This window comes from Geotrypetes seraphini, chromosome 12 (genome assembly GCF_902459505.1).
Source record: "Geotrypetes seraphini chromosome 12, aGeoSer1.1, whole genome shotgun sequence".
NCBI classification, from domain to species: Eukaryota; Metazoa; Chordata; class Amphibia; order Gymnophiona; family Dermophiidae; genus Geotrypetes; species Geotrypetes seraphini.
The window spans coordinates 39,344,309-39,365,859 of record NC_047095.1 but is presented as its reverse complement, the minus strand read 5'-3'; the positions used below and the strand labels follow the sequence as shown (position 1 = coordinate 39,365,859).

The window sequence follows — 21,551 nt, the reverse complement described above, 5'->3', positions numbered from 1 at the left end:
ATGTTCAGCAAGCATCTCTCTTCTCTGTTTCCTATACTTCCCTTTCTAGTGTTTCCCCTGTGCCCATCTCTCTGCCTTCATCAGCTCATCATTCAATGATCCCCCTCCTCCTGTGTATAGTATCACTCCTCTATATCCCTGTGCCCCACGCACTGTCCAATATTTTCCTTCTGCATTCTTATTCTTCCCCATGTCTAGCCATCTTCTCTCTGTGTTCATATACTCTCCCATGTCTAGCATTACCCCTATGTCCATATACCACCCCATGCAGATTCATCATTCCCCTCTTTTTGAATATCTCCCTGTGTCCCGCTTCTCCCCTCTCTTACATCAATGTGTCTCTCACACTCTCCTTTTCTCCCTCAGCTATGTTCAATATTTCACTTGCCCTTCCTTCATCCCCTTGGTTCAGCTTTTCTCTTTCCCTTTCCTTCTCTTTATACCTGCAGGTCCTGTACCTCTCTCCCTTCCCTCTAGCCCCCTTTCCATGGGTCTAACACCTCTATCCCCTCCTTTCAGCACCCAGGTGTGGGTCGACACCTTTCTCTTCCCTCCAGCTCCACTCCACCCACCACATGAGCCCAGCACCTCTTTCCCTCTCCCTCCCCCAATCCCCAGACCAGATCAAGCAACTGTCTCCCTTCCCTTCAGCTCCAGCCGGTACAGCAACCCAAGCAACTCCCTCCCCCCCTTTGTGGGTGCAGCAGCAGCTCCCTCCCCTCTCGAGTCCAGCAGCCCCCTCCCTCCCTTGCTCCCGATGGCGGGCGTCAAAACAAACAAAACAACAAACCTGTGACTCTCATGGGTTGGCCCCTTCACTCTTTTCTGGGCGGGCCTACCAGCCTGTTAGAAGCTTCCTGCACGCAGGGCTGCTCTAACCGGAACTTTTTGCCGCCAAGTCCCTCCTTCCAATGTAACTTCCAGCCGGTCTGCAGGGCTGCTCTTATGAGCTATTGTAGAACTTATGTACATATGTGTTTTTACTGAATAGGGAGGGGTAGTGGTTGTAATGGTTGGGGGGGTCCAGAGATCTTGGGTGGTTGGGAATTGGGAGGGGGCTTTTGAGGGGGATAATGTATGGCTGTTATTGACAGTGAAATAAATATTTTATGGTTGCAGTTTTGTATATTCAATTCATAGCTAGCCCAGGATGCATTATTGAGTAATATGAAAATGTATTTACTACCATGCATTCTGTTTCGGTGCTGTATTGTACATTTTGGAGTTGTATTTCTCTTTGTTGTGTTTCACTTCCAGTAAAGTAGTTTAAAACTAAATTGTTCTTATGATTATATTATTGTTAATTTATCATCTTTTCTTTGCTAAATTTCAACATACAAACATAATTAATTTTGAAATTTACATTTTGGTACACTTTGTACTTGAATATAATTCTTACTAGCGGTCTATCAAAAAGAAGAATATGCAAGATGTGTTAATTTCTGTTGCCTATTGGAAAATCAGTGGTTAATAGTTTATTTTGGTAGGAATCTATCTCAGAGGGTTGAATTTGTACTAAAGCAATTGAAGTTGACGTGATTTGCTTAGGGTCTTGAGGGATTATTGATGGGAATCCTGGCTTCACTAGTCCTTGTCCCGCTGCTCTAACTGTAATTTGCCAGGCTATGCTTTTTTATTTTAGGTGTTAAAATCAAAGAGATTTTAAATGTAAAATATACAAGTTTTGTACTTCTAGAACTGAATCATCTAAAATGTGTTTAAAATACACATGAAATTTATGTCTGTAATTCTAGATCTATTGTTGCACAGGATTCTTGGCCATAACCGGTCAGTTGCACCAAGTTAATGCTGATTTGCTGGGCTGGTGGCTTTGTGAGCGGCAGCTGCCCTCTGGTGGGCTCAATGGACGACCGGAGAAGGTATTTGGTTATAGTATACCAAATTATCATTTCACATGCAGATCATGGTTTGTCAGTAATGTATCTGGTTACAACTTATATGCTAGCGTTTCCCTTTCAGACAGATTCTGTGATTGCTGCTGAATATCTGGGAAGTTGGGGAGACATGTAGGTTTTGCTGATTCAAAAATTGCTAAGATATCTTGAAAATAGATTATTAAAAAAAACCCAAAAACACTATATATTGGATCCTGTTTACTGAAATGCAATAACATTTTTGCATTTAACTTTTTGCATTTAACATACGTTAACTGCAAAACATGTGTTAATAGCTGGGGCTGTTCCCATCAGCATTCCAATCTGTTAACATAGGAGACATGTATTTGCATTGTAGATAATGGGATACCATAATGTTAGCTACATCAATTTAGGTAGCATTTAACTGTGCCATTTTACCTGGATGAATTGAGAACAAGTGGGCACTACTTTACAGTTAATGCATTCCCCACCCATTCTCTACACTTGAGCTTCTCAAACTGTGGGTTGGGACTAGGATTGCCATATGGCTCCAGAAAAAGGAGGCTGGATTGAGACATCTGGGTTTTACTTCCACTGAAAGCAATGGAAGTAAACTCAGATGTGTCTATTCGTCCTCTTTACTTCCATTGCTTTCATTGGAAGTAAAACCCAGATGTGTCTATTCGTCCTCTTTACTTCCATTGCTTTCAGTGGAAGTAAAACCCAGATGTCCTCTTTTTTTTTTTTCTAGAGCCATATGGTAACCCTAGTTAAATGGGGTCACGACATACTGGTCTTGCCACAGTTACTTCATTATTTTGTACCGCCAGAGTTATATTTGGCCACAATCACAGTCAGAGACACAAGGATTATGAAGCACTGCTTTATGTGTTTTCTTCCACATTAACTGTTAGCTGTTAACTCAGCACGTGCTAACCCAGCTTAATAATAGGCCCCTATATTGTTCGTTAAAGATAAAAATGATTTAAAATCCTATTGTAAATTCCTTAATGGATCCATCTAGTGTAATTATATTCTTATACAAGACTAAATGGTTTCAAAACCAAAGGTAGAAGGGGATAAAAAGTGTACAGTTAGAAAAATATGAAAACTTGTGTTCTTTAGCGTCTCTCTAGACCGGCACAAACGGATGGGTTTACGCTCCTCTGCCAGCAGGTGGAGACTGAGAACAAATTGAAGTGTAACAGTAGTACAAATAAGCAGTCCCTCTTAGAATCGGTCTGTTCTTAGTCTCCAGCAGGTGGGAGTGGTAAACCTGTGCAGTTCTGTTCTATTTCCTAGGTCTTGCCTTAGGAACTCTTGGAGAGGATAGGCAGGGGCCTTTTTATTGCCTGGATTGAGCTTGGGTCCCGCGGGGAGCCTGTTAAACCTTGGAGGTGTTACACTCAGGAGGTTGAGTCCCTCCCCCCCATTCCCTTACCTCCCCAACTCTTATTTAGAGGTGCCTCAGCTGTACGCCTTGCCTGTGGGCACTGACTATAGCTTGGAGAGCCAATGGGGTCTGCTCCTTTTAAACTTAAAGTTAACCCCCCACCCCCCTGAGACAGAGCTATTGAGTTTTATTAGTGCTGGTCTGAAGGGAAGCCTTTCATGCATTAATTTTTCTCCCTTCTAGCTAATCGGCATCTGAATTGAGCCTGACTTGGGGTCCCATCCCTATGTTTGATCCGGGTCCCTTTTGTCTTAAGGCTTGGCTCTTGAAAGGGAATGCCTAAGCAAGAAAGGATATTCAGATAAGGTGGTCTCTACTCTTTTGGGATCTCTGAGGTTCTCGACTTCTCAGGCTTATGTGCAGATCTGGTGCCTCTTCGAGGACTGGTGTTCCTCTGTATGCATTTTTGCCGTACATCTTGGAATTTTTACAGGATGGTTTGAAGCAAGGCCTTGTCTGGTCCTCCTTGCAGGTTCACATGGTGGTCTTGCCTTCCTTTAGGAGGCCTTTGCACAGTCGATGGTTGTCGTCTCTTCCTGACTTGGTCCATTTCTTGTCAACTGTGAAGTTGATCCGGCCTCCAGGTCAGATTGGGATCTCAATCTGGACCTTTTGGTGCTAATTCATCCTCCTTTTAAGCCTCAGTTCCTGTACGCTGAAAGACCTTACTTTGAAGGCAGTATTTCTGGTAGTCATTATTTCTGCAAAACGTGTGTCAGAGTTGCAAGCCTTTTCTTGTAGAGCTCCCTTCTTGGAATTTTCGAGTGAGCACGTGGTGCTGTGGTCTGTTCATTCTTTTCTTCCTAAAGACATTCCCTTCTTATGTGACTCAGACAGTTACCTTTCTGGTTTTGGGTAGTTAGGAGGGTACTTTGGAGCAGAGACAGTTATACAATTGGAGGTCTGTAGGGTCCTTCGCACTTACATGAAAAGGACTCAGGAGTTCCAATTGTCAGATCGTATTTTTGTTCTAGCGGGCAGACGTAAGGGGGAAAGTGCCTCTAAGGCTTTGATTGTGCGATGGATCAAGGAGGCTATTGCTTTGGTGTATATTCTTCAGCAGAAGCCAGTTCCAGACTTTCTCAAGGTTCATTCCACATGGGGTCAAGTGGCGTCCTGGGCGGAGAATTCTCTTGGGTCCCTGGTGGATATCTGTAAGACTGCAGTTTGGTTTTCTCTGCATTCTTTTGTGCATCATTATTGGGTGGATGTTCGTGTTTGTTGGACGCTAGTTTTGGCGAATGAATTCTTGTGGCGGCCCTTCGGCAGTCCCACCCATCAGTCTGTGCTGGTCTGGAGGGACGCTAAAGAAGGAGAAATTAGGGCTTACCTGCTAATTTTCTTTCTTTTAGTCCCTCCAGACCAGCAAAGAACCCACCCACTGTTTTTTTTGATGATGCGAAGAGTTAGTTTTTTCTCGGGAATGCTAAATGGCGATTTTGTTGGGTGTTTTTTTTGTTTTGTTTTTTACCCCCCCTCCTTTTACTGGGGAGTGTAAATAGATATTGTGGAACAACAGCATCTGGTTCATCTAGTTTAGCTGCCGAGCTGTGGGGACAGTTTTGGTTGCCTGTTCTGTTCCTTCTCCATCAGTTGTGTTTTTACAAAGTAAAAAAACAAACTCCAATGCACTAATTTGAAGTTCCTGCTTGACTATTCATCAGACTGATTCTAAGAGGAACTGCACAGCCTATTTGTACTGCTGCTACAGTTCCGTTTGTTCTGTCTCCACCTGCTGGCAGAGGAGCTTAAACCCATCCATCTGTGCTGGTCTGGAGGGAGTAAAAGAGAAAAAATAAGCAGGTAAGCCCTAATTTCTCCATTTGTCATCATGGTAGGCAGTTACGCCTGGCTGAATTATAGTTCTTGCCTTATTATCATAGGCCTTCTTGTAATCAGAATGGACTAAGTATGGCTTGCCAAATTTGACATTTAAAAATATGTGTTTTTCTTGAATTAAACCCCTTCTTGAGTTATCTACTTTATGTTTACTGGTAAGTTAGATAACACCAAAAGATTAAGATTGATGCAGTACAAAAGACCACAGAACATCTAGGGATTGCCCAAGACCTGTTCCAGCACAAATTAGTAGCAGACTAGTGAATCAAGAGATTTTAAAGTAACATTATTTTAACACAGACTTTCCTGATATCTTTCGGTAGTTACCAGATGTATGCTATTCATGGTGGGTGCTGGCATCCTTAAAAATAATTGGAAGACTTCACTGGATTGACAGAGAAAAGTTGCGTTGTTTTATCCTGGCTTGTCAAGATGAGGAGACTGGTGGGTTTGCTGACAGGCCTGGTGACATGGTGAGTATCAAAGCAGTTTAATGTGAATTTATTCTATAATAGCCATCATCTCAAATCACATCATCTAAACATAGTTTCTTACACTAGCTGCTTTCCCATTCAAACATGATGAATTGCTTCTCTTCTGAAAATGCTATAACTTAATATTGTGTGGAATTAGATTTTTTTGTGGCTATCTTTTTTTTTTTTTTTTAAACTCAGGTGGAGGATTTTAAGAAGAATCTTAATGTTGAATCGGGGACACAGACAGTAATAGAACAGGGGGGACCCCAGGAGTTAAAGGGGGAAGTTATCTTCTTAGCAGTTCTTTTTAGAATTATTTAGGGAATTACATGATGCATTAGCAACGGATATTGTTTCAATTGCATGGGTAAAAAGGACTGATAAAGGGTTAATGGAGGAACTATATGGGATGGTGGTAAAGAGTTTAAATGAGGGGGTGGTCTTTAAGACCAAGGGCGAAATTGTAGGCCTTTCTCTAATTTATGTATAGCAGCAAAGGTGACAAAAGTGTTTTGAGGCAAGTGGGAGACTTTGTCACCAAGATTGATGCGTTACATTCAATGCAGTCAGGATTCAGGAAGGGGCATAATAAGAAGACTCTATTAGTGCATATGTTGAATGATGTATGGCAGAATATTGACAAGGGTAGGGTGGCCTTGGCAGTGTCATTAGATTTAATGGTCGCTTAGATCAGTGGTTCCCAACCCTGTCCTGGAGGACCACCAGCCAGTCAGGTTTTAGGGATACCCCTAATGAATATGTATGAGAGAGATTTGCATATAATGAAGGTGACAGGCATGCAAATCTGCTTCATACATATTCATTAGGGCTATCCTGAAAACCCGACTGGCTGGTGGTCCTCCAGGAAAAGGTTGGGAACCACTGGCTTAGATGTCTTGGACTATAAGGTGTTGTTCGAAAGATTGTCCTCTGTAGGTTTGCAGAAAACAGTGTTGTGATGGTTTACATCCTTTTTTGAAAGAGAGGACTTTTTTGGTGAATGGAAGGGAGGAGCAATCATCAATGTTCTCCATGCAGAACAGGATACATGCCACAAGGATCCTGTTTTGCTCATTGTTCAATCTTTTCTTAACATCATTGATGGCAAGAATGCAAGAGTACTTGATCGGAGTCTATGTAAATGCTTATGTTATCCCAGGACAAGCAGGCAGCATATTCCTACACATGGGTGACGTCACCGACGGAGCCCCGCAGCGGACAGCCTCGAAAGCAAACTTGCTTGAAGATCTCGATCTTTCGAGGGCTGCACTGCGCCTGCTCGCGTGCCTTCCCGCCCGAACTAGGGGGCGCATCTCCTGAGAGGATCCTCAGTTCGTTTAATTCCGCGGAGACAAGAAGACACGTTTTTCTTCAGCTCTGCAGCACTTTTGCCTTCTCTTCACCGCGGCCGTTTCTTTTTTTTTCACAAAGTTCGGTCGCTGTGCTTGAATTTATTTCTCCTTTCTCAAAATAATTAAAAAAAAAAAAAAAAAAAAATTTTATTTCTCTTTTCTTCACTTGTCCGGCCGGTGAGCCTTGGGCCTAGGCCCAATTGCTCCTTCCGTTCGACACGGACTTTATTTTTTCTATGTCCCGGTCTCTCACCGGGTTTAAACGTTGTCGTCAGTGTAATCGTGTGATTTCGGTCACCGATCCCCACTGTCGCTGTCTACAGTGCCTGGGTCCTTCCCATTCCCCAGAAGATTGTCATCGTTGCTTCACTCTCACTCCACGGGCTTTTCGATGCAGGTGCGCCCAATTTTTTCAACTTTTCGGAGACATGGAGCAACCTTCAGATTCGACTTCGACCTCGGCGGCTGCCCCGGTATCGAAGGCTTCGACTCCGACAACATCGACGACCACGGTCTCGAAGGCTTCGACCCAAGTTCTGGCTGGAGCTTCGGTCTCGAAGGTCTCGACCTTGCCTGCTTCGGTTTCCTCGAAGACGGTGTCCTCAGTGAAATCTTCTATGGGGGGTAAGTCTCCGGGTTCTCTTTCAGGTACCGTACCCAAGAAGCCACCAGAGTCCTCTACACGTCCATCTTCCAAGCGTACCTCCAAGATAAGGGAATACTCACCTTCGAGGTCGCCCTCTTCGGAGCGTACTGCTGCACCTACGAGATCAGAACCTTCTGTCTCAGTGCCGATGCTGGAGGACATGCTAAAATCTATACTGACCACACAGATTTCCTCTTTAGTGGCTCAATTGGTCCCGTCCTCGACCTTGCCTCGGGTGGATCAGCCTGTCACCCAACCGGAGCATCCAGTATCTCGAGGCCGATCCCGGACACCGAAGAGAATACCTTCATCTGATTCTTCTCACCTCCTCCGAAGCACCGGTCGAAGCCTTCGAGACATAGTGCTTCTAAACTTCGGAGGGAGTCTTCGGCTTTGGATACCGAGACTTCTCTGCCGCATTCTTCGAAGTCGAAGCACAGATCTCGACACCATCGAGCATCGACTCGAAGTCCTTCTCGACCGAAGACTCCTCCGTCGAAACCGGCTCGTCGAGACACTTCACCTCAGACCTCGACTCATTCAGTACCACGTACACCTGGTACTTCTCCATCCAGGAGCCTTAAGAGAAAACATTCTCTTACCCCACCTCACAGTGCAGCTTCTTCGGTGACTCTACACCTTGACTCGGAACCACTGTCACCATATTCCAGAGAGGCTTCTCCTTCATACTCAGCACTTCCTAGATCTCGCAGTGTGTCTCCTGAGGAAGCATCTGATTCCAAATCCATTTCATTTGCCAAATTTATTTTTTATATGGGACAAGCTCTCAAACTGGATCTTCATTCTGATTCTAAATATACTCCTGAATATTTAGCAGATATGGAGCTTCCTCATCCACCTAAAGAGTCACTACGTTTACCCATGACTCCTGTTCTCAAACAAACCTTTGTTCGTAACATGGAGACTCCTTATTCAATCACTGCCATTCCATCTAAATTGGAATCTCGTTATCGAACAGTTCCATGTAAAGGTTATGAAAAATCTCAACTTTCTCATCAATCTCTGGTAGTGGAATCATCTTTGAAGAAAGCACATCCTTCTAAAATCTACGCTTCAGTTCCTCCAGGCAGAGAAGGTCGTACCATGGATAAGTTTGGTCACCGTTTATACCAGAACTCTACAATGGCAAATAGAGTTCTTAATTACAGTTACATTTTTACTTCTTACTTCAACCATTTTCTCAAGATATTACCATCTTTTTATCCGGACATCTCCACAACTCGTCTTTCGGAATTCAAACTCATCCTTAAGACTCTCTCCCAATTGCGACTCTTCATGTTGCAAGCCTCATATGACGCTTTTGAACTATCGTCTCGAGTATCTGCCTTTGCGGTAGCCATGCGTCGTTTAGCATGGTTACGTATTGTTGACATGGATCCCAATCTTCAAGATCGATTGGCGAATTTACCTTGTCAGGGTAACGAATTGTTCGATGACTCTATTGAAGCAGCTACCAAGCGCCTATCAGAACATGAACGCTCTTTTGCTTCCCTCATTCGACCAAAACCCAAACCTGCACCAACTAGAGGTTTTAAACAGACTCCACGTCGTTATCCTCAAAAAACGACTCCTGCTTTTTCCAGGCCTCCTCCTCGTCGTCCTCCTCAACAACAGCGCCAGCAAAAATCTCAGACTCCTGCTGCCATCAAACCAGCTCAGTCTTTTTGACAGTCTCAGCCTGAGCATTCCAATTTCTCTGTTTCCAAATTCTCCCCTCCCCATAGGGGGTCGTCTGTCCACATTTTATCACCAGTGGGAGCTCATTACATCAGATCTCTGGGTGCTTTCCATCCTACGAGAGGGATACTCTCTTCGGTTGCTGCAGGTGCCTCCAGATCGCCATCCAAGAGAGTGTCCTTCCGATCAGTCGCACCTTCCCCTTCTTCTTCAAGAAGCTCGTGCTCTGCTTCGCCTGCAAGCTGTGGAGGAAGTTCCCCTTCCACAAAGGAACTTGGGATTCTACTCCCGTTATTTTCTAGTTCCCAAAAAGACGGGGGATTTACGACGGATCCTAGATCTCGGAGCTCTCAACAAATATCTAGTCAAAGAGAAATTTCGAATGCTCACTCTGCCAACTTTATATTCCTTAATGGATCAAGGGGATTGGATGTGTTCCCTCGATCTCAAAGAGGCGTATACTCATATACTCCAGCATTTCGCAAATACCTCAGATTTCAAGTAGGAAGCCTTCATCTTCAGTACCGAGTTCTCCCCTTCGGATTGGCTTCTTCTCCCAGAGTTTTCACAAAATGTCTCGTGGTGGTGGCTGCAGCTCTTCGCAACCAGGGTCTCCAAGTATTTCCATACCTCGACGACTGGCTCATCAAAGCTCCCTCTTTTTCAGGGGTTATTGCAGTGACCCAACAGACTATTCTTTTTCTACAAAGTTTGGGATTTCACATCAACTTTCCCAAATCTCAGTTGACTCCCTCTCAGTCTCTCCAGTTCATAGGAGCAACTCTGGACACTATCAATCTGAGAGCCTACCTTCCACAACCACGTCAGGCCGCCCTTCTGCAGATTTCTCAACAAGTCTTCCACCTTTCAACTGTTCCAGCACGAACGATAATGGTTCTGCTCGGTCACATGGCTTCTACAGTTCATGTGATTCCTTTTGCCAGACTTCACCTTCGTATTCCTCAATGGACACTGGCATCCCAATGGCAGCAAACCGTGGATCCACCAGCTCGATTGATTTCCATAACTCCTTCATTGCGGAAGTCTCTCCGTTGGTGGATGCTCTCTTTGAATCTTTCAAGAGGCTTGCTGTTCCACTCTCTTCCTCATCAGAAAGTCCTCACAACCGACATGGGGAGCTCATGTGGACGGTCTTCGTACTCAGGGTCTATGGACTCAAGCAGACCGTCGGTGTCATATCAATCTGTTGGAACTCAGAGCGATATTCTATGCTCTCAAAGCTTTTCAACATCTCCTTCACGACATGGTGCTTCTTGTACGTACCGACAACCAGGTAGCCATGTATTATGTCAACAAACAGGGAGGGACGGGATCTCATTCCCTATGTCAAGAAGCTCTGAAATTGTGGCATTGGGCAATTCTTCACAACCTCTACCTCAGGGCTGTTTACATTCAGGGTCAACACAATTATTTGGCGGACAAATTGAGTCGTCTTCTACAGCCTCACGAATGGATGCTCAATTCTCCTACTCTTCACCAAATCTTTGCTCGTTGGGAACTCCACAGATAGATCTGTTTGCATCGCCTCTCAACTTCAAGCTGCCTCAATTTTGCTCCCGCATTTACGCTCCTCAACATCTCGAAGCAGATGCGTTTCTACTGGATTGGAGGAATCAGTTCCTTTATGCCTTTCCTCCGTTTCCTCTTATTCTCAAGACTCTAGACAAACTGAAGTCAGAACATGCCACCATGATTCTGATAGCTCCTCGGTGGCCCAGGCAACCTTGGTTCTCCCTTCTACTTCAACTCAGCACCAGGGAGCCTCTACTTCTGCCAATATTTCCTTCTCTACTCACGCAAAGTCAAGGATCCTTGCTTCATCCCAATCTGCAGTCTCTACACTTAACAGCTTGGTACCTTTCTGCATAACAGACTTTCCTCAATTTTCTCAGTCTGTTCAAGATATATTACTTGCTTCCAGAAAGCCATCAACTAGACAATGTTATGGCCAGAAGTGGACTAGATTTTCAACTTGGTGTTCTACACATCACTTACAACCTATCTCGTCCTCCTTAGCATCAGTTCTGGACTACTTGCTTCATTTGTCACAGTCTGGACTTCAAACTACATCTATTCGAGTCCATCTTAGTGCTATAGCTGCTTTCCATCAGCCTCTCGATGGAAAACCTCTTTCTGCACATCCTATGGTTTCTCGCTTTATGAAAGGACTTCTAAATCTCCATCCACCACTTAAACCACCTCCAGTGGTTTGGGATCTCAATGTTGTTTTAGCTCAACTTATGAAGCCTCCTTTTGAACCGCTTGACAAAGCTCATCTCAAGTATCTCACTTGGAAAGCTGTGTTCCTGATTGCTCTCACATCTGCTCGACGAGTCAGTGAGTTACAAGCTTTGGTTACAGATCCACCTTTCACAGTTTTTCATCATGACAAGGTGGTACTCCGTCCTCATCCTAAATTCTTGCCTAAAGTTGTTTCAGAATTTCACATCAACCAGTCTATTGTTCTACCTGTATTTTTTCCAAAGCCTCATTCTCATCCTGGAGAAATGGCCCTTCATACCCTGGATTGTAAACGTACCTTGGCTTTCTACCTCCAACGCACTCAACTGCACAGAACATCTCCTTAACTTTTCATCTCATTTGATCCGAATAGGTTGGGACATCCTATATCAAAGCGCACCATCTCCAACTGGATGGCTGCTTGCATTTCTTTCTGCTATGCTCAGGCTGGTCTTCCTCTGCAAGGTCGAGTGACGGGCCACAAAGTTAGAGCTATGGCGGCATCGGTAGCTTTCCTCCGATCAACTCCTATTGAGGAAATCTGCAAGGCTGCCACTTGGTCCTCGGTTCATACTTTCACCTCTCATTATTGTCTGGATACCTTATCCAGGAGGGATAGCCACTTTGGCCAATCTGTTTTGCAAAATCTTTTTTCGTAAATTGCCAACTTCCCTCCATCCCTTTTGATTAGCTTGGAGGTCACCCATGTGTGGGAATATGCTGCCTGCTTGTCCTGGGATAAAGCACAGTTACTTACCGTAACAGTTGTTATCCAGGGACAGCAGGCAGATATTCCCACAACCCTTCCACCTCCCCTGGTTGGCTTCTTGGCTAGGTATCTGAACTGAGGATCCTCTCAGGAGATGCGCCCCCTAGTTCGGGCGGGAAGGCACGCGCGCAGGCGCGGTGCAGCCCTCGAAAGATCGAGATCTTCAAGCAAGTTTGCTTTCGAGGCTGTCCGCTGCGGGGCTCCGTCGGTGACGTCACCCATGTGTGGGAATATCTGCCTGCTGTCCCTGGATAACAACTGTTACGGTAAGTAACTGTGCTATGTGTGTATTGTGGGCGATTGTACCCCAACTGATCCTGATCGATCAACTATGCATGACCTGCTTAGAAATGGTAGTCTTCGTTAGAACAACATTATTTGATCTTGAATCTGAAGAAGACTAGGATCTGTTGCTGATTGGTCATTTACCGCAGCCTAAGGTCCTGACATTAATTTTGAAAGGAGAGGCTAAACTAGTTGATAACTTCTGCTACTTAGGAGTGGTTATAGATTCACAGTTAAGGTTTGAGAAACAGGTGCCCCTAGTGGGTTGGACAAGGTTTTGCAGTATTGAGACTGCTGTAGTTGGTTCGTCCATGCTTGGACAAGGCTATGCTTCACATGTTTTAACATTCATTCTTGATGACTAAATTGTACTACGGGATCATGGTCTATATGGGTTTGCCTCGATACTTAAGATCACGTACATTACAGAATGCTGGGTTACTTTTATTAGAAGGGATAGGTCATTATGAAGCTAATTCCTGTTTGTATATTTTTATTGGTTGCTATTGGAATTTAGATCTATATATACGTTCATTGTTCTTACCCGTAGAGCTCTATATGATGAGAAACCACAATATGTAACATATTTGCTGAGTATTTATATCCCTGGACAGGCATTGAGGTCTGCAGATTCTCAATCTTCAGCTCTGCCCTCAACATAGGATGCCCATCTAATGGTTACACAAGAACGGGCATTCTTTTCAAAGGCCCCAGAGTTTTGGAATAGGCTTCCTGTAAGTTTGCGGGAGGATCCCTTTATAACAGTGGTCTGAAACTCATGGCCCGGGGGCCACATGCGGCCCGCCAGGTACTATTTTGAGGCCCTCGATATGTTTATCATAATCACAGAAGTAAAATAAAACAGTTTCTTCATCATATGTCTCTTTAGCTATAAATGACAATATTATTATTAAGACTTAGCCAAAAGGAAAGATTTATAAACTATAACGAGTTTTTTTACCTCATGCAAAATTGTTATTTCTTTAATAAGACATTAACTATTTTTTTCTGAGGCCCTCCAAGTACCTCCAAATCCAAAATGTGGCCCTGCAAAGGGTTGGAGTTTGAGACCTCTGCTTTATAACATATGTATTTGAAAAGACCGTGGGGAGATTGCACTGAAGTGGGTCGGGCTTCTCTGCAAAATATAGGTTAAAAATAATTTAAACATTTGTTTTTAATTAATTGCTTGAATATATAACTGGAATTGTATTTTTATTTGATATTTTGATATTGTATCCCACTCTGACATATTATTGAAGGGTGTTTTATCAAAATTTTTAAACTATTAAACCTGGAGTGCTGCCTTTGAACTGAATGGACAGACATGGTATTTATATTTTGGAAGCATTGTGCCCAAGTTGGTCAACACAGGGAGTGGCATGTAGACAGTTAAGGGGCAATTTATGTTCAAAAATTTTAGTAGAAAAATCATAATACATTCACGTAAAGATTAATTATACGTCCATACAAGTCATCTCTCTCTCTTGTAGGTGGACCCTTTTCACACTTTATTTGGAATTACTGGATTATCACTGTTAGGAGAAGACAGAGTGAAACCTGTTAATCCTGTGTTCTGCATGCCTGAAGAGGTCCTGAGAAGAATTGGTGTTCAGCCTGAACTTGTGAGCTAGTTCGGGGTTACCATTTTATGATACTCTAAACAGGAAACATTCAGTTAGGAAAGACTTTCAAAACCAATCCAGATCTTTTAGGGAGTCATATAGAAGGGTTTACAAATACAGGAAAGCAGAACTGGGTGGTCTGAACACCATCACCATTTGCAGAGCCCAAAGCTCACTTACACTCTGAATTGGGATGAAGGTCTACAGTGAGAATTCATACTGTAAATCTTGTTAACATTTTTACAATATATTTTGTCAGAATTCATTAAATAAATTATATGGTTATTTATGTTAGCCTCCTTTTAACAGACTTAGAATATTTATGTGAGCTTTAGAATTTCTTTTTTGTGTGTGTGTGTGTCTTGCCTTTCTTTTTTTGTTCTGTAAAATTAAGAGCAGTAATTTCTTTGTTCATGCTGTCAATCACCACAGTAGTTTAATTTGTCTGGGTATTACTATAATGTTTTCTGGAATCCTTATGTAGTAGCTGAGTTGCCAGAAGATGGGGCAATTTAAAACTAAAGAAGAATGCTAAAAATCAACATGTTGTGTACCTTACTTGTTGCAGCTTATGCCATTTTATTGTAGATGCAGTTCTAAACAGTTGCGCCATTTGTTCCAAAATACCTTCAGGGCCTCCAAGATTTCTCTAAATTACTTGATACCCTTTTACTAAAGTGTGTTAAGCAGTTAACATGTGAATCAGCCTATTCTGTCAACTGCAGTGGTATGATTGCACAAGCTGATTTTGTGCTTTAACTGCGTGCTCTGTTAGGGGGCATGTTATGGGTGGAGAATGGAAATGAACTTCACACTGCAGTTAAGGCGCTTGTGCTAACTGCACAAGCAACAGGCGCAGTAAAAGGGGAGCAAGGGGCGGACCGACCAGAGCACTGTTTTGGTAGGAGTGCCAGCACTTCTCCTCTCCGCACTCCCCCCCCCATTCCTTCCCCATCACTCCCCCGATGCACGTGCGCCTTTGCCTCTCCCCCTCACCTCTAACTCTTCACCAGCACAAGCATCTCCAACCTGCTGATTGCACTGGCCTTGGCTCGCCCTCTGAAGTCACTTCCTGGTCACGGGACCAGGAAGTGAAGACAGAGGGAGAGCCGAGGCTAGCATGGACAGCAGGTTGAAGATACTGTTTGTGCTGGCGAAGTTGGAGGTCTGGTGGGAGGGGTGTGCATAGGGTGGGGGTACTACCTCCCCAGGCGCCTTCCACCTATGCTATGCCACTGGTAAGTACTGTGCATTAAAGCTTCCTCAGGAGGAGCCATTAAATGTATCAACACTAATTGCAAATAGTCTTAATGTGTGATGAAGGATTTTGCAGTGTGGTAACTGCAGAGGACATGCTCCCAGCTGTTACCCATAGCAAATATTAATGTGCGGGGAGTAGAAATACTATTACTGTAAAATGTGGTAATTGCAAAAATCTATGACACTTTAGTACAGCAGCCTCTCAGTATTGCCTTTCAGTAGGTATAATACTCCTGGGGAAATTCTATGCAACAAAAGTTCAAAATTTAGCAGGTGTGAAATGTTCTTCCCAACTGTATAGCTGGGAGAGGAGGCGCCTACACCATGTGCACCCCCCTGCATACCTCTTCAGATCTTCACCGACATAAAGTAGCATCTCCTACCTGCTGCCTCGGCTCTCCCTTTGATGTCACTTTCTGGTCCTACGACCTGGAAGTGATGTCGGAAGGAGAGCCAAGGCCAGTGCAAGCAGCAGATAGGAGATGCTGCTTGCTGTCTGATGAAGATTTGAAGAGGTGGGTAGAAAGGAGGAGAGATGCCGGCACCCCCTACTAAGATGGCACCTGGGGCGGTCTGCCCTACCTCGCTTCCTTCCTCCTCCCCAGCTTTTCTCCCTTCTCAAACTCAGCCCTCCTTAATATCATTCTCCAGGTTCAATCCTCCCTAGCTGTCCCCTACTCAAGTTAGTTGAAACTCTTTTTTTCCTCTTTTGACAGGTTCAATCCCCGGCCTTCTTTGCCCCTTCTCTAGAGGACATCTCCCATTTTTCTCTGTACCCCTTGCTCCCACCACTCTGTTCTCTCTTCTCCTAATCAACATCACTTGCTTTCCTCTGCAGTTTTCTCCCCACTCTCTGCCTTCACTGCCCCCCCCCCCCCACTACCTGCTTCTATCGTATTTCCCTGAAAATAAGCCCTAGTTAAGATCCCTCCCTTCCATCCCTTTCTGCATTGGACACCACTGACCGCCTTACATACCTCTGAAGCCTCAAAACCGGTGGCAGCACTCTGCACAGGCTGCTTTGTGGCCTTCCCCGCTGAGACCTTCCCTCTGCTGCATCACTGATGATGTCATCAGTGATGCAGCAGAGGGAAGGCCTCAGCAGGGAAGCTGCAAAGCAGCCTGTTTAGAGCCATCAGTTTTGAGTCTTAGGAGGTATGTAAGGCGGTCAGTGGTGTTCCAGTGCACAAGGGGATGGGAGTGAGTGAGGGATAGGTCTAACATGGCAAGTCTCTAGGGTAGAAACCATGTTTCCCCGAAAATAAGACATTCCCTGAAAATAAGCCCTAGTGTGTTTTTTTGAGCACAAATTAATATTACACCCTGTGTTATTTTGGGGGAAACACGGTAGCTGTTTCATCCCTCATCCTGCAGTGTATATCACACTGCTTGTCTTGTCATCTTCCCCACCCCCCATCATATAACAGGAGTCAGCTGAGGCTGTTGATTTAAGCCAGTGGGATTCCATAAAGCCATTCAGTTTAAATCAGCAATAGGATCCGGGACAGAGGAGGAGGAGGAGGATGGGCCTGAGTAGCAGCTGTTTACCATTACCTCATGCTGTGCTATTGCTGGGAGAGAGGGAGGAGATCCAGGACTGCTGGCACTTCTGTCTGCTTAGAATTCTGTATTGTGCAGTTACACAGAATTCCCTTAGAGGTCATATAAGTGCAGAGAAAATATTTTCAGGACGTGCTATAGAAGTGATGCAGTAGTAGCAGAAGTAGTTTTGCCTGGCCAGTTCCATTGAATAGTTATTGTGCATTCATTTAATCTGAATCATCTTCTGTCTTATGGTTGCAGTGGTCTTACTGGAAGAAGTGAGGAAACGCATAAAAGATGTACCTGTTTGATGCTAAATATACCTTTCCAGAGATATCCTCTCTAATCACATTCCCCATTGTTGAATTAAAAATGAGCTGCTGCTGATACAAAGGGCTCCTTTTACAAAGCCGCGCTAGCGGGGTTAACGCGCACGACTTTTCATCACGCGCTAACCCCCGCGCTGGCCAAAAACTACCGCCTGCTCAAGAGGAGGCAGTAGCAGCTAGCGCGTCCGGCAGTTTAGCATGCGCTATTACGCGCGTTAAACCGCTAGCGTGCCTTTGTAAAAGGAGCCCAAAATTTGACAGCTGGTCAATCCTGACAATCTTATACTTACATTAAAGAGCTGACACTATTGAGCATGTATATATTTGAATGCAGTATTTAAAAAAATGATGGCATCTACTATTCTTTCAGTAGCAAAAATAACTTTAGTTACAATATTTATAATCAAATCAGGGTCTTAGCAAAGTGTATTGAAACCATGGTTTTGTTTTATGTCTTCTAAAACCAACGTAAAAATCTTGTGTAAAATATTAATAAAGCAATGAATGAAAGTTGGAGAATTTAATGTTTGAGTATAATTCAGTTATTTATATGGTATCTTTCCTATGACTGCCCTATGTACAACAAAACTGCACAATAAAATATATAAAGAGGCTGACAAACATGGAGCTTATTGTCAGCATCCTGAGTACTAGGAACAGTAAACAGAAATGGTTAAAGGGGGATCGTGATCCAAATATTATTGTAAACTACATAGATTCCTTGCAGGAAATTGCGGTATACAAGATACTGTATTGTATTGAAAGGGAGACGAATGAAGGTCAGTATTGCAAAGACTTTAGATGATGAAATATGGAAATTCAAATTGAGCTTGGACAGATTTTTACTGCTTTCTGTTATTTTACAATAAGTCAGTGTCTCGCAAACTTTTTGAAGCCGTGGCACACTAAACTCGGGGCCGTGGCTGAAGGGCATTCGGAAATGCGTGTATGTCAACGTGATGTCACATGCATGTGTGATGTCATCATATCGACGTCCGCAGAGGCCCTCCAGATGGGACCTTGAGCCTGCTATTACTATGCCGGGGGGGGGGGGGCGGTGCTGGAGGAAGAGAGGTGTGGAGAGAGGAGAGGCACCAGCTGACTGCCTACAGGATGTGCCCCTCATCGCACGATACATTCTGTAAGCAGTCGGCCAGCACCTCCTTGGCGGTGTCTAGTGGCTCACCCAGAATCTCTCTGTATGGCACACAGTTTGCAATACATTGCTTTAGGTAGTGCTTCTTGCTTAATATATTTTTGCTCACTGTTTCAAAATCTAGGGTGAAAATAAAAATATGTTGGTAGTAATAGTCTTTATACATGCTTCTTTTAATCCTTTATTTCAGAATAAATTTTGGTGTTTCTTTGAAAGATCCTTCAGTATGCCTACTTCCATTTCCTTGATGTACATAAATTGTGCTGCTGCTGTTTTTGTACAATATATCTATCAATACTGAATTGCTGATGCACATAAAGCATAAATAAATAGAGAAGCAACAGCCTAGTTGTACTGAAGATCATTTAAAGAAGTTGAAAAGTGCATGCCAACTATTTTGTGAACTCAACTAAAAAATTTCCACCTTTATACTTAACCAGCAGTGTGATATTCATATTTGGATCCATCAGAATATTTCAGTATCTAACAGTTGTCCATAGACTATAGAGTCTATCCCCATCTTCGCAAGAAACTTGCAAAAGGCATCCAACAGATTCTTCCCGTTCTCTGTTTCTGTGAACAACGCCCTCATCCTCCATGTCGTGTCAGCTTGCAAACTTGGGGTAATCTTTGACTCATCTCTCTCCTTTTCTTCACATACCTAACAGACTGACAAAACCTGTAATTTCTTTCTTTACAATATTGCTAAAATCAGACCCTTTCTGAGTGCACTGCCAAGACCTTCATCCATACCCTCATCACCTCTCACCTAGACTACTGCAACCTGCTTCTCACTGGCCTTCAGCTAAACTATCTCCCCTTCAATCTATTCAGAACTCTGCTGCACACCTTATATTCTGCCAAAGTTGCTATGCCCACATTACCCCTCTCCCCAGTCACTTCATTGGCTCCCTATCTGTTTCCGCATACAGTTCAAACTCCTCTTATTGACTTACAAGTGTATTCGCTCTGCAGTTCCTCAGTATCTCTTCTATACACCCTCCCCCTCCCCCCCCCCCCCCGGGGCATTCCACTCATCGGGTAAGTCTCTCTTGGCTGTACCCTTCTCCTCTATGGTCATAAACAAACTCCATCCCTTAAACTTTGCTGTACTGTATGCTTGGAACAAACTGCCTGCCTCTGTACATCAAGCTCCATCGCTGGCAGTATTCAAATCTAGACTCAAAGCCCACTTCTTTGCAGCTACTTTCAATTACAAATGCCAATCCACCTGCTAAGCACCAATATCTGTCATCATTCCCTCTGTAATTCCTCCACCTGAGCACTGTGTATAGATGCACCTTCTTGTCCAGTTTGTCTGTCTTAACTAGATGTAAGCTCTTTTGAGCAGGGACTGTCTCTTCTATGTTTTAATGTACAGCACTGTGCATGTCTAGTAGCACTATATAAATGATTATTATTAGTAGTAGTGTAGTCAGGGTAGGAGTGATCGCCAGTCACTCCTGCCCATGATGGTTCTGCTCTCAAAATAGCTGCTGTGACCTCTAGGTTCTGCTTTAAAAATAACTGCTGCTAGAGGTTGTTGCGGTCATTTTGAGAGTGGAGCCAACATGGGCACAAGCAACGGGTTTGCTCCTGCATTGACTACACTACTAGATCACCAGGCTTGTAAAGTAAGCCTGGGGGTAGCTACTCCTTATCAGGAGTAAGAGTGGAAGAGAGGAGAGCATGGATTGGGGACTATTGTTTTCATTTCTGGTTTTGGTTTTGGCTAGGGTTAACATATTTGTGAAGTAAAAAAAGAGGACACGTGACTCAGACCAAGCCCCAGGCTCACTCCTGAGCCACCTCCCACTTGTCTCACCCCCTTCCCCACCCCCCACCTTTCATCAGTCTTGCCCTTGCCCCACCCTACGTTTCACCCATTTTCTTAGTCCCCATTCCCATCTTCTGTACCCTTTTAGTGCTTCTCTTTCTGTTTCTCCATCCTTTCCTCTGCAGGTGCTTTCCTCTCCCTCCAATCCTCCTCCCCCCCATGGCTGCTTCTCCCTCCCTCTCTCCAACTCCCCTCCCGTGGGTGCTTCTCTCGCTATCTTTCCCTCTCCTTCGAATCCCCACTCCCTGTGGGACAGTACCTCTCTCTCTCTCCACTGTCCCCCACTGACCTCCTCACTGAAATGTAATTTGCAGGCTGGCTGGTCTGATGGCAGCCTTCTCTTTGGAGCAACTTCCTGTTCCTGGGATTCTATAAAGCCATTCAGTTTAAATCAGCAATAGGATCCGGGACAGAGGAGGAGAAGGAGAAGGAGGAGGATGGGCCTGAGCAGTAGCTGTTTACCATTACCTCATGCTGTGTTATTGCTGGGAGAGAGGGAGGAGATCCAGGACTGCTGGCAGGAGCTACAGAGAGAAGGCATTCAGGGTAGACCAGCTTGCTGCTGCTAGATGGTCCTAATATTCAATTTCAGCCAAACCCATAGGTAAGCAAGGGACTGGCCTAGCCCCACCCCCTCTGCCTGACTTGTCAGGCAAGGAGGAAGTCTGCGCACATGTGATGTCATCGCATGACAGCCGTACATGCGTGGACTTCCTGCCGGGTTTTGAAAAGCCGTCCAGACCCCCAGCCATCTGGTAACCCTAGACAGGTTAGAACTCTAGACACTTTCTCCCTGGATAGTCCTCTAATAAGATGACATGTCTGGGTAAATCTGAATGTCTGGTAACCCTAGCTTTGGCCATAACTAGGCAACAACTTTCAGTCATAGTTTTAGGTAAAAAAATTTTGGCTACCCTCTTTTGTCCATTATTTTTTATTTATACCAGTTCTATGATCCTCATATTTGTAAATAAAAAGGAAGTAGAACTGTAGTACCAGGAAAGACTTGGGTGGGCCAAAACCAACAGCAGAAGAGGAGCTAGATTAGTGACTTTTCTCCTCTGCTTCAGGCTTACCCCCTCCCTGCCGGCTGCCTGGAAGGGAAGAGATAAAGCAGAACAGCCCTTCTGCACTGAAAGTTGAAA

The 21,551-nt window shown here is 44.2% G+C and overlaps 1 protein-coding gene across 5 annotated transcripts in view; it reads left to right on the top strand.

Moving 5' to 3' along the window:
- RABGGTB (Rab geranylgeranyltransferase subunit beta) overlaps positions 1–16,594 on the top strand; it is a 32,074-nt gene extending 15,480 nt beyond the window's left edge. For all 5 annotated transcript variants that reach the window (XM_033916549.1, XM_033916552.1, XM_033916550.1 and 2 more), the window contains 3 exons: positions 1,755–1,880; positions 5,493–5,642; positions 14,151–16,594. In XM_033916549.1, coding sequence (XP_033772440.1) covers positions 1,755–1,880; positions 5,493–5,642; positions 14,151–14,291 — 417 coding nt within the window. In that variant the 3' untranslated portion in view covers positions 14,292–16,594. The remainder of the gene's footprint in view (positions 1–1,754; positions 1,881–5,492; positions 5,643–14,150) is intronic.
- The last annotated feature ends 4,957 nt before the right edge of the window (positions 16,595–21,551 follow it).